The sequence below is a fragment of the Telmatherina bonti genome (genome assembly GCF_933228915.1).
Source record: "Telmatherina bonti genome assembly, chromosome: 10".
In the NCBI taxonomy this organism is placed as follows: domain Eukaryota; kingdom Metazoa; phylum Chordata; class Actinopteri; order Atheriniformes; family Telmatherinidae; genus Telmatherina; species Telmatherina bonti.
In genome coordinates, this window is record NC_136628.1 from 18,894,277 (window position 1) to 18,911,416 (window position 17,140).

A 17,140-nucleotide genomic window follows, 5' to 3' on the forward strand; every position below is an offset into this window, starting at 1 on the left:
CTACGTCCCGCCGTTGTATGAGTAGTCTGCCTTATTGTGCATCACCAGCTTATTGTCCACAAAGTAGAAGCTGTCGGATTGTGTCTCGTAAGGGTGCAGGATCATCTCTCTGACTGTGAGCAGACACAAAAACATCAGTGTTGTTAGAGCACCTCCCTCCAACCTGGAGGTCAGGAAACATTAGTCTACGCTGCTAACAAGATCATTAAAGGAATAATAAAACAAGAAAAATATTCATTATTATTAAGTTACATGACTTAGAGTCAGAATGAAATATCTAAAAAAAAAAACAGAAAATTGTGTGTGTGTTGCAAATAAAGAAGGTAAATCAATAATTTCCAAACACTTAGGCTGTATTTAACTTAAAATCATTTATAGGTTAAATACATTTATGAAACTCAGCTTGAATTTGGTGTCAGCGCCATATTTAGGAAAAGCTAAGGGGCAAAAATACATTGTGAAAACACTGGAGTGTAAAATAATTTTTTGAGTGGTCACTCAGCAAGACTAGATAAGAGCTTCATATATATGCAGTCCTTTTATAACATTGTTTTTATTAGATTTAATCACCAGTTGCATATTTAATTAAACCAGGTCAGATGGTCTAGTGATAATAAATAAATAAATAAATAAACAAACCTATTATCCAAAGAGAAACAAACACCATTCAGGAACACTGCACCTTTCATTTGAGTCTCATATAAACTAGACCAAGCCCCATTAGCTTTTCTAAGAAATAAAAATGACATAAAACAAACTAAATTTACAGATGTCACAAAAATACAAGACAGTATGTCCCATAACTGTTGAGCAGGTACTCATATACGCAGCAAGAATGAAAAAATATTTTGCTTTTAAACCTAAAACAGCTGATCTTTGCAGTTTCTGTGCTTTATAGACTAATATCTGAACGGTTAAGATAAAGAAGGTAAGCATCAAACATTGTTGATTCTCTGTTTATTAGACCTAATAGAAGCCCATTAGGTTTAAATACTTTATTTAGGAACATTTGCACTGTTATGTATTGTTTTACTCTCTTTTCACAAAATATTCAGTCCAATTCATCCCCTTTTCAGCCTGCATTCAGGGTGACTAAAAGATGAACCCTATTTCATTTGGAAAAACTGCAGGGACTCCCTCACTTCTCCTCTACCGCCCCCATGAGGTTGATAATAAGTTAGAGTGACATCTTAAAATGTGAAATGTTTACTGTGTGTATGTATACAGACTTACTTATGTCCTCTGACAGAGGTGGGAATTCATAGATGTGTTCACAGGTGTTCTTGCTGCTGGGCATGCAGAAGCCAAACTCAAAGTCAAAACTCTTGAGCAACTTCTCTCTGAAATAATGTCTCTCAATCATCCTGAAGTTTTCTATGGGCTTATCACCGACTGTGAACTCGACACTGGATGGATAACGACAAACATAAAGAGAAAAGTGTGTGAGAATGATGTCTGAAAACAAAAGATATAACAATTCTGCTGCCAGCTGCATCTTAGGAAATGCCGATTTTCACTTACGTGGCTCCAACTTGCCGCAGTTGAAGGAAAGCAGGGGTGAACTGGTAACGTACAAATCGGCCAGCATTTGGATCAATGTCTCTCTTCTCTCCTGCTTTATCTGAGGTAAAAGTTAGTTTGCACAGTACAAACAGAAAAGAAATGTACTTTTCAGACATGGACATTTGGCGCTTTTTCATCAGAGTCTGAAAGTAGTAAAACTCATGATAAATCTTGCAAAGCAGTACAGAAGATATGTCGATATTCCAGTTCATGTTTGATTTCTAAATTTTATAAACCAGAAGAGAAGCTGTTTAAAAACCGTACCATAAAAAGTAACGGTCAATGCATGTTTTATGAGGATGTGTATGCAGGTGCATGTCTTTTTGCACCCTTCTTGTTTAAAGCTCTGACATCATGTTTTCATTGGAAGTGCCTCACGGATAAATTCAGGTGAAATGCAAAAATCCCAAACTCACCTGTGGATGGAGGCTTGGTAATTTCAAACAGCACCGTGCCCGTCTCCATGTCTCTGATCTTGAACCTGGTGAAGTCAATGTTGTAAATGTTCTCATCTGGGCTGCACAGATAGTCTGAGAGGGGAGGAAGAGGACAGAGAGCTCCAGATTAGACACATAATATCTACAAAAAAAGTAGTGGTCGGAAAAAAAGCAAACACTGAAAAATCGGAAAAAAAACTCTGGAAAAATCGGTAAAATAACTGGAAATGTTTTGTGAATGTATTTTATTTTAGATTAACATGTTCACAGTAATAAAAAGTCAGATGCAGGAATGAAACAATGAAAGCTTTTGTACTTTTCATTCATTAGATTTTTATCAAAGACCATTGGGAGATTTATTCAGTTAAAGTAAAATACTGTAATTTCACATTAGATGCCATGATTTTTATCAATAAAAACTGTTCAAACATTCATATTTGTAACTCAGGGTATACTGTTAAGTTATAAACTCCTCATCAATTAAATGAATTACAGTTTAAATTATTAAAGATCCTTTTATATAAGTTTTTACCTTTAACAAAAGCAGACATCAAGTTTTTGTTAATACAATTATTTTCTATACAATATACTACTAAAATTATGACTGAAGATGTGTAACGTGACAGTAAACGGACTTGGTATTTCAACAAAAAAGCCATGGTAACTGGTGCAACCACAGAAAGTGAAGTCTCTATAGAAGCACAAGCTAAACTAAATAAATGAAGCTGCAATCTCCACCAGTCATCCATGAACACAGACAGTGAACGCTGACAAAAAACAAAGGCTGTAAAGTAAGCTTGGATGAAAACATGGACAAATTTTCACACCAACTTCAAAACCAAAGGAAAATAGAGAAGAATATTTAGTCCATTATTCATTCCCGGCATCATTATCAGCTGACTGTAATAAAAATGTCTATCAATAAATATTTCTACATAAACTGTGTGAGAAGAGACATTTTCTCACAGATGCAAGAAAAACACAAACCCACAGGCAGCCAGTAAGAAAGAGAAGTAAGTTATTTTTATTCCCCTAATCCTTCCTGCCCTTACAGGCAGTGTCAGTGCTTATTAGAGTTCCCCAGCAGAGCAGACACTTCCTGCTTCCTACCTGATCCGATTCAGTGTTATGTGAAACTTACATATATCCTTATTTAAATGCTGCTGCTGCTCTCAGATCAGAGACTATGAAGACACAGATGACAATAACGGTGCATGAAAATATATTTTCATTAAAAGGGAAAATAAAAAATATGGGATTGGAAGGAGGATTATTGCAGGTCTGAGGAGCCACAAGGGAAACAAGTCAGTCTATGAGTGATCGTGTGTGTAATAATACGTCAAGTCCAGCGATTAGCTCAGTGTCTGGCTGTCCTTGTCACTTGATTGCAACAGATCTGCAGTTGTCTCTTTGTGTTTTACAGTTTCTCTTGATGGACCAACAGTGTGTCGGCTTTGACACCCGATGGTGAGAGAACCACATCCGGCTGCTCAAAGAAATAGTGATGGGAATGGTGTGTAAGGGATGATTTAATCGGTAATGATGGCAGCTCTGACCGGCCAGTCAACCCACCAGCTGTTCTAAACTCATTCCCAATATCTCTGCCTTGCAAATTACATGTCAAGCCTTGACGTCAACTGTTTTCTTTTTCGTTTGGCTGCTTGTAATTACTGTTTCAACGCTGTCACGACAACAAACAAAATCATTATAGATGTTTCAGCAGGGTGTGTGATACTTGTGCCAATCACCACAAGCGTGTATAGCTTGACACTACAGATGCACAATGGCTTGTATCTGACAATAATCATGTATCAAATGAAAATCTAGAAGGGACCGCTTTGCAGTGATGAAGCTGCAGAGAATCATCACCTCGATTTGCAGCTCTCCTCTGCAGATTTATACAGTTTTATCTTACTGTGTAGCTGTTACTGTTCATTCAGTCTCAGTCTTCTAACAGCTGTGTTTTTGTTTGTCATGTCAGAAACAAATAAGCTCCTACTAAACAATTTCTCTAGTTAAATGGCAAACAGACAGAGGTAGAAATTTGCAGAATGGTTTGATATAAACCCCAAACAGCAGAAACACACATCCTGAAATGCATAAAAGCAAATTTTGCTCTGCATAAAGCAAATGCTACAATGTTTGCATTTTATAAGGATAAAGAAATGAAATGCACATTGGAAGTTTAACAGAGACGTTTAATGTGTTGGGCAGCTACCAATACGGATGAAGACAAAGCTGGACCGTGAGTTTTCAGTCTTGGAGGATTATTCACATCATTCCCTGCTTATTATTACTCATGTTTATGGATGTTTGTTCAAGTTTATTCAGGCCTCAAGATAAACTATTACCCAGTCAAGTTGTCAGCTTCACTTACTACATAAGGTGAATGTTCCTGATGGAGTTGATCTGATTCACTGTGACTCTGTGATGTCTAAGTGCTGACCTTGGCTCTTCTAAACACAACAGCTTGGCATGCGGTACTCCATGTGCAACACTTACACAGCCACACAAAGCTGGCAAATGAGAAACTAACACAGAAACATAAATACTCTCAGTTGAGATGTCATTTAAACTAATAACATTCAATATCTGTTTGCAAGTAGCAGCACTATTAACACTACAACATTGTCATTGTGTGTGGGCTGCATATGATACTCACATTTTTGCAAACCGAGTTGTGATAGTAATTTATGAACTTCTAACTGAAAACCTACGTGGACACAAGGATAATATGGAAATGAATACGTTTGATGTGCTTTCACTTCGTATCTAAATGACTGGAGTAAATTATAAGCAGCTACTACCTAGGATTTGTTCCTTACATACCGTTCCAAGGACAACCTGTGAATAGAAACCACTGAAGTGACCAGTTTATCGCAGTAAGCTCGCCTTCTGTGACTAAACGCCCACAAACAGCAAGCTTTCACTGTGTGTGCATGTGAGACTGATATGAGTCCGAAGCATAAAGTGTTGGGTCAGTGCAGTCAAGGCTTCTTATGGAACACAGGCTGAGTAGTTAAGTGTTCACTCTGATGCTGGAAACAGAGAGTTTGTCTGCAAACCACATTTTTAAATTTCAGCATCAGCACTTTTTAAAAAAAATATTCAGCAGTGACTCGACATTTTAATTCAACCATTAAGAGACAAATGAAGTTCTCAAGAAAATCTAATGGTCAAGTCTCACTTCTGCAGATTTGGCGTGTTTTGCAAATGAGCAGGGACACCAAGTAAACCGTGAAAGGGAGTTGCTCATTTCCCATCATGTGAATCAATAAATAAATGTTATTAACAGTTTCACAAACTATTATGAGACTGTGATGTAACCTCACGGCATCCTGAAAGACTACCTGAAGCTGCCAACCCCATCTCATGCTGGAGAGTTTAATATCATCATTAGCTTGGAGCTTGCTATATGCAATATATTCCAAAGCAGATGCCCTTATTTACTTCCCTCTGAGCTGCAAATAGACAGGATTAAGTACAAGAAGTTCTTGGTTAGATCTGCATTTTACTATTCACTGGTTTCAGTTCCTGTCATGTCACGAGAATGCTGCCAACAGGCTACTGACACACTGAAATATTAGTTAAAACCATGGAACTAGATTTTATATATGTGGTCAAATGCACTTTTAACATGATTACTGGTAAGACTTGGCTGGTTTTGCAGTGAAGCAATTGTAGCACAAAGAAAAAAAGTAAATTGTTTTTACTTCTTTTGTAAAAATGTGTGACAATTTAAACTGTTATGTTTCCTGCACTAATATCGTAAACATACTTTGATATTAGACTGAACTGACCAAAGTTGTTATACAAATGGACTGAAACATAATTTAAACAAGTACACTTAGAGAACAACAAACATGAAGAGAAGTTATGCTGAATACAATTAGCCATGTCACATACTGTAAGTTTTTTATATTTGCTGTTCATTCATTTCAGGTTAGCCTGAAAATACCCAGTTTAGAGTCAGACTATGTCAGGTGGTCCTCAGTTCAACACACATAACCTAAATGAAGCCGTAAATACACAATTCTGAAATTGTTTAGGCTTTCAGCCAGTTTTCAATGTGACATCTCCGGACAACTCTGAGACGTTTGAGTATTAGAGTTTAAGATCACCAGCACATGAAACCATATTAAAGGCTTATAAACACAACATGCTGACACCGTTAATGGGATCTAGCTCAGTGTGTCCATTTCATCTGCATATTGGAGGGTCCATACATTGTAAGTTTCCACCATTAATAACATTTTTCATCTCTCTGGACATGGTGTCCACTATTATATTTTTAGAAATACCATTTTTACATCAACTCTGTGACCTTTTGGTGTTAACTATACAAGTGATGTAAAGTCAAAAAGCCAAATTAATTTTTGTTTGTACCTTTGTGGTTTCTTTGGGAAGTACTTTCTGAATTTCTCATTACATTTAACTGTAACTTACATCACATTATGATTAGATACATGCGTCTATAAAATGAGAGAAAATCTGCTTAAACTAAATAATTTAACAGAATCTCTTCCTATAAACTGGTACAAATTGCCTCTCAAAAGCCACACTGTTCTAATGTATGCTTACTTTGTGGTGGACCCAATGCAAAGTGTCCATTTCTATCAACAAGAACCTCTTGGAAACTCTACAGAGAACAATCTCACTCTTAACACCTCTAATAGCACACGTGACCCGTGCATACTGGAGGCAAAGACCAGTGTCTTACTGCAGTGAAAGCTGAAGGTCATGGAACTCGATTAATTGCTAAATAACAAAATGTAAAACATAATTCAAACTTAAAATGATTTTCCTCAACAACTTGCTTAAACTTTTGTAATAAATTGTGAACTAGATATTCATCACTTAGAAAAAACTTTGAAGCTGTGCATGGAAGCATTTCTGACCTAAATGCAACACTGAACCTGCAGCAGACTGTGTGCTGCTGAACTGCAGCACTATGAAGAGTCACACATTCAGTTGCTGACACACCTACCTACTGGGGATGTGCACAGTGCTGTGGTACAACTGCCTAGTCAGACATCATACCTCTTTTGTTAGGTGACATGGAAAAGAGGCTTCATCCCGTCTCCCGTCGTCTCCTTTTATGAAAGAAACAGACCTGAACTTCTTTATGAAGAGATAGCAGAAACGTGACAGCACACAATATTTCTGTATCTGAAACTCTTAACTAAGGATCACAGTTTTATGTATTCGACATCTGACGAGATGTGAAGGACATTTCAATTAAACTAAATTTAAGAAAAATGTAATGACAAGTGCGCTCCATCTACTTAGATGTGAGAAGGAAGGCACTTATGCAGCTCACGTGGACTAATCTGGTTTAGTTTCTCATACATGAAGGCAAATCTATCTAATCACTGGAGAGTGGAGGCAGAGAGGGGGAGGGAGATGAAGAGATCCAGGTATGCAGTGAGGAGCGTCCTGGATAGAAATGGAACACAGTGATGAAAATGTTGGGAATTTTCTAACAAGTGGTTCTATTTGCTATATCACAAGAGGAAGTGGCTTGAAGAGCCATGTCATCATTACTCTGTCCTCAGTCAGCATTGTGAGTCTGAGAAAAAACTCTTCGGAGTCTGACTTGCTTTAAAAAGTGATGAATATCTATGAAACAAAACATCAGTTTCAGCGTTTCATAAGTTAGCCAATGCTAGTATTTTGAAAGTTTGCCAAATGTTTTACCTTATGCTTCTGCAAAACTAACAAAGTGTTATTTTCATTTAGGGTGATGCCTTTAAAATATTTTACATAATTCTCCCCCGTTTGCAGGATATTTGTTTGATCAAGATTTTTAATAATTCAGATCAGCAAAACAAACTCTGATGAGTCTAAACTGTTTCTCCTAAGAGCCCTGTGTGATGTAGAGTGATATCATGTAAGTGTAGAGGAGTGACGCATCTTGTTCCATAGATGATAGTAGTGTTATAGTAACGGCAAGAGGGTTTTTAAAATGCAATGGAAAAAAGAAGATGAGATGAGGATTGTAGGAGCAGCACCTGCTGATTAGATTGATAGAATTTCACCTTAAGACTGGAAATATATGGCTGCAGCTTCCAACGCTTCAGACATCAGAGGTGACTCTGTTCAACTTAAAGCAGTGAGGAGAGCATCTGTGTAACGACTATATTTTGTATTTAAATTATTCCTTTGAAAAGTGCCACGGAATTCCTTTTTTGTCCTTGGATATCTGTGTCAGAGGTTTCCCAATTTTATAACCAATCTATGTCAACGTAAGTGTTAGATTGGCCTTGTTTCATCACCTGCTACCCCATTTAACTTCACAGTGCAGATCATATAACTGCCTCTGATCTGAACCACCACTCTGCTAAAGCAGCACAAGCCGACAGGACTGAGTAGATTATTTAAACTGTGCACTCAAAAGACCTTGTATCATGAAACCAATTCATCTAAACCCACCATCACTCAGTAGCTTATTCACACTACATTTTACAGACTACAGCTCTCACAAGTCTCAGAATTGTGATTATTCTCAAAGATACGAAAGAAATATTATTTAACCCTTTGATGCATTTTGTCCATCACAATGGACACCAATTTAAAGGCTGTTTTCTACTATATATATAAATTTACTATATTTAGCTACACTCAATATACCGCCCCTCACTGAAGAATAAACAAATATAGTATAAAATTCCATATATATATGAAATTATATATATGAAATACGTGTGTGTATATATATATATATATATATATATATATATATATATATATATATATATATATATATATATATATATATATATATATATGTATATATATATACACATATATGCACGTACATGTAACTATTAGCCCTGCGATGGACTGGCGAGCTGTCCAGGGTGTACCCTGCCTGTCGCCCAAAGCCAGCTAGGATAGGCTCCAGCTTCCCCGCGACCCTGAATTGGAATAAGCGGTTCGGAAAATGAATGAATGAATGAATGAATGTAACTATTAAATTTACCTCAGGAATAAACAGGACAAGAAAATGATACTAGTCAATTTTTATATAAATTTGACAAAATATTATTTTTTAAATATTTCTATAAATATCAAATAAATAAACTAAATAAAAAGCCATATAATAAAGCCCAAGAAAAATGTCTCTGTACATGTCTCTAGGAGTAAAATATTGCATGTGAAAAAAATGTGGCATTGTTTTTAATAATTCATGCATCAGAGGGTTAAAGCTGTGAAAGGAAATAGGAGTGCCCACAATGACTCAAGTAGCGGTGTTATCATTGCATGTTTACGCGGTGCCTCCCAGCATGGTGCGAAAATTACTTACATGTGATGTGGCTGCAGGGTTTCCTTTTTCTGATTGGTTAGAATTTGTTTGTTAGAAACGTGAGAAGTACTCTAGTCACTGGGGGCTACTATAATACGAATTACATTATGATTCAGCCTACTTAGAAGTGAATAAACAAAAGAAGCCTTTTAACTTTTCATACTTACTGGACAACTATACTTCTATGGCAGCTTGCTAGCAGCTAGAAGAACATCGCAACTCATTAACAACACATCTCCATGCTGTTATGAGACACAAAAAATTAAACAATATAAATGGCATTTTACTCTGACAGTGTCAAATATTTCAGGTTCAATTATTGATATTACATCTGCCAAATCGATGTTGTTTGTAAAAATGTGCATCATTTCTGCACTGCATTATGGGAGTGAAGTGTAATACAGCTGACTTGTGCAATATGGATAGTGCGCACTGTTCGTATCTTACTATTGTAGCTCAGTAGGTAAGCATGGGATATGTCATACTGGTGAATATTTCAGTGACAATACAACTAAAGATATAAAAACAGATACTAGAATATATGGTGCTGATCTCAGGTTTATTAATAAAGGCTGAAATCCCTTCTGTGCCTGTTGTTTAGAATGCACAGAGACTCCTCTAAGTGCAATACAGTCTGTTGTTGTTTTCCTATGTAATGTCAAAGTGTGTAACTATTTGTTCTGTAATAGTGATATTCCATTAGTTTAGATTGTACAGAAAGTATTGCATTAGCTACTCACACCTTCTTTTTTTTACTAATTGAATTAAATATTCCCACAAAAAGGAATGAATAATGTGTAGGGATGCGTGATATTGGATATTTGACCGATATCTAATGTGCTGACATTTTACTTCTCATTCGGCCAATAACCATTACGATACTTTTATAGGCTGCTTTTAAGCAAGAGTCACCTTTGTTTCCTTCAGCTTGAACAAGTCCCACTTGTCGAGTTTAAATATTTTTTTCTTTTGTTTTATGTGATCAGACCTGATCAGACCTGTCCTGAGACTTCAGCTTTCGGTATTTTAGAAACACTATAACCTACACAATTAAATACATTCTCATAAACTTGGCTGACATTTGCTCTCCTGGCTGATTATATATTTGGCATGTACGTGTTGAACAAGCTATGTTCAAGTTAAAAAATAAGACATAAAAGGAAACAAAAGAACTGTAAGAGCTTAAAACATACAGTACCACTAGACAAGTGGTGGCAAACTCCAATCCTGCAAGTGTTAGGAGTTTCCCTGCTGCAACACACCTGACACACTTCAAATTAGCAGGCTTGTGCAGAGCTAGACATCAAACTCAGTCCAAATCTGCTAGTTACCCATTGATTTGAGTCAGCCATGTTGACACTTTTAAGTGTTACATAAGAGTTGTAGCTGTGTGAAAGAAAAATGTTGATACATTTCAACTATGACTCCTTCTGTGGTCAACGAGTAGAAGAAACAAAGGCTAAATGAAGACGCTGATAAGTTCTGCCTGTTGCAGTAAAAATATATTTTCTAGTTAGAAGCTATGCTTGCTGCTAGTGTGTTGAAGATGGCTGCTTTCAAACACATGTTAGAAAAGACTTTGAGGGAAGTCTAAAAAAAGTCATGCAGCTACAGAAATTCTATTAAGATGCCTTTTAGATAACACAATGTAAAAATGACTTAGTTCTACACCAGGAAATGCCTCCTAATAAGGAGGAAGATGAGTTTCAGAAGGACGGTTTGCATGAATGTAACCATATAGCAGTGTAAACTGGAAGGCCGTCTGAATGTGGCTGGAAACAGCGAATAGCAAGCGGCTAATACGCACTCCACAGAGTCAATACACTGTGCAATCGAGCTATCAGGGTGAATTATGAGGAAAACTGTCATAGTAGCCTAACAAAAAACATATATCAATCGGAGTATACGGTACTCTGTCAGTCAGTAAGTAATATTAAGTTTTATGAAGGACATCCTAATCGGATGTCCTGACCAAAAAATGAATAATTCAATAAATGCTTAAATTAGTCAATGGTAAAAGTGTTTTCATGCAGCCTTACACTGAAATGCTGTTTCTGTATCTGCCTAATAATGCCGTTTTGGAGCTTTTTGTCAAGTGAACCTGCCAAACAGCTTACATTTTGCTGTATGAAATGTAAATAATCACATCGTTTCTCTTTTTTACATACCGTACGCAGTATTAAGTCAAGATGAAAGAAAATACAGTTTCATTAGGCTTAAGTCATTTCACATGAATGATAAAAAAAAACCCAATTCGCTTTGAGAAGTAAGAGCAAGAAAAGGTTTTAATTTTTTTCCCAACATGTATGCACTATTTCCTGCACTTAATTTTAAGCAGTGTTTCATTGTTAGAAACAAATACTGTGAAACGAATCACTCAAAAACAAGGTTGTGGCATCCATCTGAGCAACTAAACACAATAAAAGGGGAACCTTTGCACTGCTCTGAGGCTCTACGCTGATGCGACAGATTAAGGTTTAAGATGCAGTTAAGAACATTTGGATCAAATCGGTCAGCTGAGCAGAGAGCCTGCTCCCTTTATGCGCACCTTAATCAATCTTGGCAGCTTGGTTTAATTTCTCAATGGATGAATGATTGGTAGTAACTTTGTAGTAGTAGTTGTTGTCTTAAACGGACTTCTCTGAGTTTATCCACACATAGCGTCGCTTTTTGTTTATTCTCTGTGATTTTGAGGCCTAGAATAGGTTAAAACCAAAATGTAAAAAATAGTCTTTGACTCAGGACTGTTATCAAGCTGTGCTGAGTGCCTTCAGTTGTGTGTCATGCCTCTTAGAGAGCGAATCCATTTCAGCCACTTGAGAATTTGAGGCGGCAAAAAACATTGAGACAAAGCAACAGAGGGACTTCAGTTGTCTCTCAGGGGAGAGCTCAGGCTGTTTCTAGCTGTGTTTGACCATCGGTAACAGTGTCAAAAGAGTGCTAGAGTGTGTCTGGTCCCCTCCGTGAAGGGATGGAACAACAGCACGGTTAAACATATGAGGAGAGGAGCGAGCAGGAAGTGTGTGGGAGAACAGAGGTGCACGCTCTGCTGGTTGTAACCAAGGAGAAGATGCTTTACGTTGCCTTAGTGATTCAAGCGTGTATCTACGTTGCTGTGGTGATTCACACATGCCTCCTCTTTCCTTCAGCAATGACACAGTAAGACAGGAAAGTGAGAGTTTCCAAGGCCTTAAAAGGTCCATTGTGGAGGATACAACCATTATTATTGTTTTCGATCAACGTTGATAGAGCGACTCCTTTAACCTCATAGAGCTGCAGAGATTATTCTCCTGCTTCAAATGCTGGACAGTTTCCACTAACTACCAGACTTTCCTAAGGCAGTAAGCGAAGGCAAGCTGAGCCAAAGGATGTTCCCAAAGCTCAGTAAGCTGTGATTATGTTGGAGTGGACCGGTGAGGAGTCATTTTAACTTTATCTTACCATATTCTCATGGGATACATGAGAGAAAGATAAATGAGGCTATACACAGGGTGAAGGATGGAAAATATCATTTGAGTGGCAACATCCAGTTTCAGTAAAGTATAAAAGAAACACTCACTGCATTGTTTTGGTTTCTCACAGTTACATTTGGAAATGTCCTCAGCATCACAAATGAATAAAAACATTGTTTTCTGGTACATTTTAAAGCCTTAACACTATTGAAAACAGGTGTGAGCAAATCCTTCTGTGCGTTTGCATGTTATCGCACTCAGGTATAGTAAGTGTGTTGTGTAAGTAGCCTTTAAATAGTCTAATGATCTGCCACCTGTTAGCTAACTTAGACGGTGTTCTTGTATACATAAGAGCTTCTTGATCGCTTTCAAGAGATTTTACAAGTGACATAATAGTAAAAAGAAAAACATATGACTGCTTTGAATTGTGACCTGATGAAGCAGTAAAACGTTTAAGCTGTAAAGTGGAAAAATGCCAAATCTTACTGTACAAATGTTTCATGACATAAAGTATAAAATATGTGACTTAAGACTTTGCTGAAATCCAGCTATTTTAGGATTTCATTATACTTGTATTCATATCTTGTGTTAGGATGTTTGAGGGAAATTGCGTTGTTTCTTAAACTAACATTTGAAAAACATAAAAATCAAAAAGCAATATAAATTTAAAAAAAAAAAAAACTTCACATAACTGTTGAATGTTTGTTGATGTGTTTTACTAGTTTGTGGAGCATACATCAGCTCAAGTATCTACCATAGCAGAATGATCCTGATGGATAAACGCATCAACAGGAGTAAAGCAGCCATGTAATATAACAGCCACATTATAATTTGCATAATATTTTTTATTTTTAGCAACTTAAATCAGAAATTCCTCCTGCTGTAACTAGAGTATTTCCATACTAAGGTCTTGCTACTTCTATACAAAAATCTAACAGCTTTTTTTGTATGTCAATTCATGATGCAAAGCAAGGTTATTAGGCTTCACCTCTCAAACAAAATAATCGATAAGTGAGATTCTTAGATTCCTGATAAAAACGTGCAGTGAATCATGTGCGTGCAACAGTTAACACTCATCTACATTTTGGGGACTCCTTGGCAGCTCCATCAGATTTTCAGTGTGGCTTTCCAAACTGCACACATGGTGCTTCTAAGCCCAGCACAATTATTCACCCTCTCCTCCTCATTGTGCGCTTTAAGCTGAAGCTCCACACAACAGTGGCAGGCTGGCACCTCCACATGTCACAGGTTTAACCCTTTAAAGGTGCCAACAGAGAGAGTTGCACGTCTGCTGACAGGTTGGCCAATATTTGCCCCAACAGAGGGTTCAATCCATGATGTGTTATCATGTGATCCATTCAACATGGCCTATAGATTACATAAATATGAGTGCACAGAAATGACGTGATGTATGACTCATCCAGGAGCCGTCATATTTTAGCCACCTTTGTCCTCCTTTCTCACGCACCAGCAGGGGGGAACTTACTCTCTGTGATCTTCTGCAAGCCCAAAACATCCTCCGGAGTGACCGTCGTGCTCGCGAGCAGGTCTTCTTCCATGGTCACCGGGACCCCCACCTCTGTCGAGTTGCAGCCTTTCTTCACTTTCATCGTCTGCTTCGGGCTGCCGTTACCGGGGATGTCCGTGCCGCTGTCGGTGCCTCCGGCGTCTTTGACTTGATTACTACCGACAGGCTGCTTAACGATTGATGGGTCCTGGCTGTTGCCTCTGCTGGTACAAGAATAGCTCATTCTCCGCTCCTCCTCCTCCCCCCTTCTCCAAACCCAGGGCTTCCAAGATACAAAACAGTTGCCTCCCTCCCTCCCTGAAGGATGCAGAGTTGTTGTGTGTTATCCGGTGCTTAATTCAAATCCGCTTCGTGTTTCTGATCCAAAAGTCTGTCTCCGCAGGCGGGTTGCATGCAAACGGCCCTTGGCTCTCGTGGGCTGCGTTGAGGGGTGTGCGCGCGGAAAGAGCGGTCTCTTTTCTCTTCTGGTTTTTCCGCGCAGCTGCTCTTCGAGACGCTCTATCGACTGTGTCAAATGAAGCTAGACGTCTGAGGGAAATAATATGCTGGGTTTGAACCTGCTAAACAGAGGCGGCAGATGGTCGTGGTCGTTAAGGAGGGGGAAAGGCTCAGCCGGTGTTTCTGCGCACAGTCTGCGATACAACTGTCCGGCGCGCGCGCAGCAATAAACATGACAAACAGCTGACGGTCTGGGTACCCAAACATTGCAAGCCACCCGATGTTTTGTGCAGAAAAGTCAGGGATATACACAAACACATAATGTACCAAGTGTTTTATTGTGTCACATGCAGCTTTAAGTCTCGTTGATCTTACTTTGCACCTAAATGTTTAGATGTTGATGGTGTCTGTCTCTTAAACTGGTTAAACTTATTTTCATAATTATCAACCATTCAGTTCCTCATACCCATAACTTATTTACACTTTCACACATTTAAAAAAAAAAAAAAGTTGAAACGCTGTGTGAAAAAGAAATTAAAACAGAATGTGATGTTTTCAAATCTCATAATCCCATTTTTGTTAACAATCAAACATAAACAACATATCAGATGTTGTAATAAATACATTTTCACGGGAAATATCACCTCATTTTAAAGTTGATGGCAGCAACACGCCTCAAAAAAGGTTGAATGGGCGCCAAACGGGAAAAGTAATTGGCAGGAAAAAATGGCAGCTGATTAAATTAAATTGAAACAAGTCAGAATGCAGAAAGGCAAAACCTCTCAGATGCGAAGTTCACCAGTGTGCAAAAAAAGAAAGAAAGAAAGAAAGAAATAAAAAACCAAATGAATCTAAAAATGATGGAACAATTGAAATATGTATTGTAAGGTAAACTGGGAAGAATTTGAAGACTCCATCATCTACAGTGTATAATTTCCAAAAGATATTCAAAGAGTTAGGAGCAATCTGTGTGCAAAGCACATGGCCAAAGTTTAATAAATGAGTGCTCTTGGCCTTCTGCAGGCTTTCAAGCTGAAATAAAAACAGAGATGATTCTTTTCTGGAAATCATGACCTTTTAGAATGTTTTCAGAAATCACTGTGAACACAGTTCCCTGTCCAATTCCTCCATCATGCAAAGAAGAAGCCATGCGTCAACACGATACAGAAAGACAGCTCCTTTGGGACAAAGCTCGACTAAAATGATCTTGAGACAAAGTGGAAAGCTCTTTTTTGGTTAGAATGAATAAAAATTTAAAATTGATCTTTTAGATGCCGTTTCTGTGATCTAACTTGTTGTCACCAGTTTAAAATCCCTGCATTTCCAGTGAGGGTTGAGAAAACACTTGATCCTCGGATCTGCTTTCATAAGTCATATGCAATAAAATTAACCTTTTGTCATCTTGATAAAAAACTGAAAAAAGGTAATAAATATCATATATATATATATATATATATATATATATATATATATATATATATATATACACATATATATACATGCATAATAGTCTCGCTATCATTTTGATAGTTAACACCATACACACACACACACACACATATATATATATATATATATATATATATATATATATATATATATATATGTGTGTGTGTATATGTATATACGATGGTGTTAACGTGGTTGTCAATCTGATTTGCAGACAATAAATTCAAACCAAATGTAGAAAATCTGATGTAAAAATAAGTGTGAACACAAAATTTCCATCTACACTTATCAAAATGATAGCAAGGCTATTATGTTTTGAGTCTGCAGTTAAATTGCATTGTTTCGAACAGTCAGTCGACATAGCTTTTACATGTTCTGTCATGAGATCTCAATACGTTCATCCATCAATTGGCTATACCTGCTTGTTCCAGTCCAGGGTCATTGAGGTGGAACCTCAGAAGTAAAAGGTCTGTTTACTATTCCCACTGAAGAACATTGACTTTTTATGTTATGTTTCAGTAGAATAAAATAAGTAAAGCCTATGGTCATTGTGGTGTTAGATTTCTCTCTGTTGTAGATTAAACTGGACTATAACAATGAAAAATATACTTTATTTATTGAAAGACTATTTTGATGTTGTTTGTTTTTCAGAATCAGCTCAATTTTGTTTAAACGTTTCATTCATACTGGACTAAAGTCATAAATTGCCATTTTGGAAGATAAATGTTTACATCATTGTACACTTAGAGAAGAAGATGAGGGAGTAGAATGGAAATAATAAGAGCTGTAAATCCTATTTCAGTCTCTTTTTCACTGTACTGATTCATGTTAAGTACCTGAATGGCTCACTGAAAATATCACTTGCATGTGACTGTCTATCACAGCTCTACGTTGTACTGTACATGATAATAACACTGCCAAACCAACTGTAAATGCAGCCATCACCAGCCAATAAATGAATAAATGA

The 17,140-nt window shown here is 37.3% G+C and overlaps 1 protein-coding gene across 1 annotated transcript; it reads right to left on the bottom strand.

Moving 5' to 3' along the window:
* Positions 1 to 14,509, bottom strand: unc119a2 (unc-119 lipid binding chaperone a2; the record flags this gene model as incomplete). Its single annotated transcript, XM_079247759.1, has 5 exons — positions 1 to 113; positions 1,234 to 1,406; positions 1,522 to 1,621; positions 1,980 to 2,093; positions 14,245 to 14,509. 5 exons carry the CDS (start codon positions 14,507 to 14,509, stop codon positions 1 to 3), a joined length of 765 nt encoding a protein of 254 aa, XP_079103885.1.
* Positions 14,510 to 17,140: the final 2,631 nt, after the last annotated feature.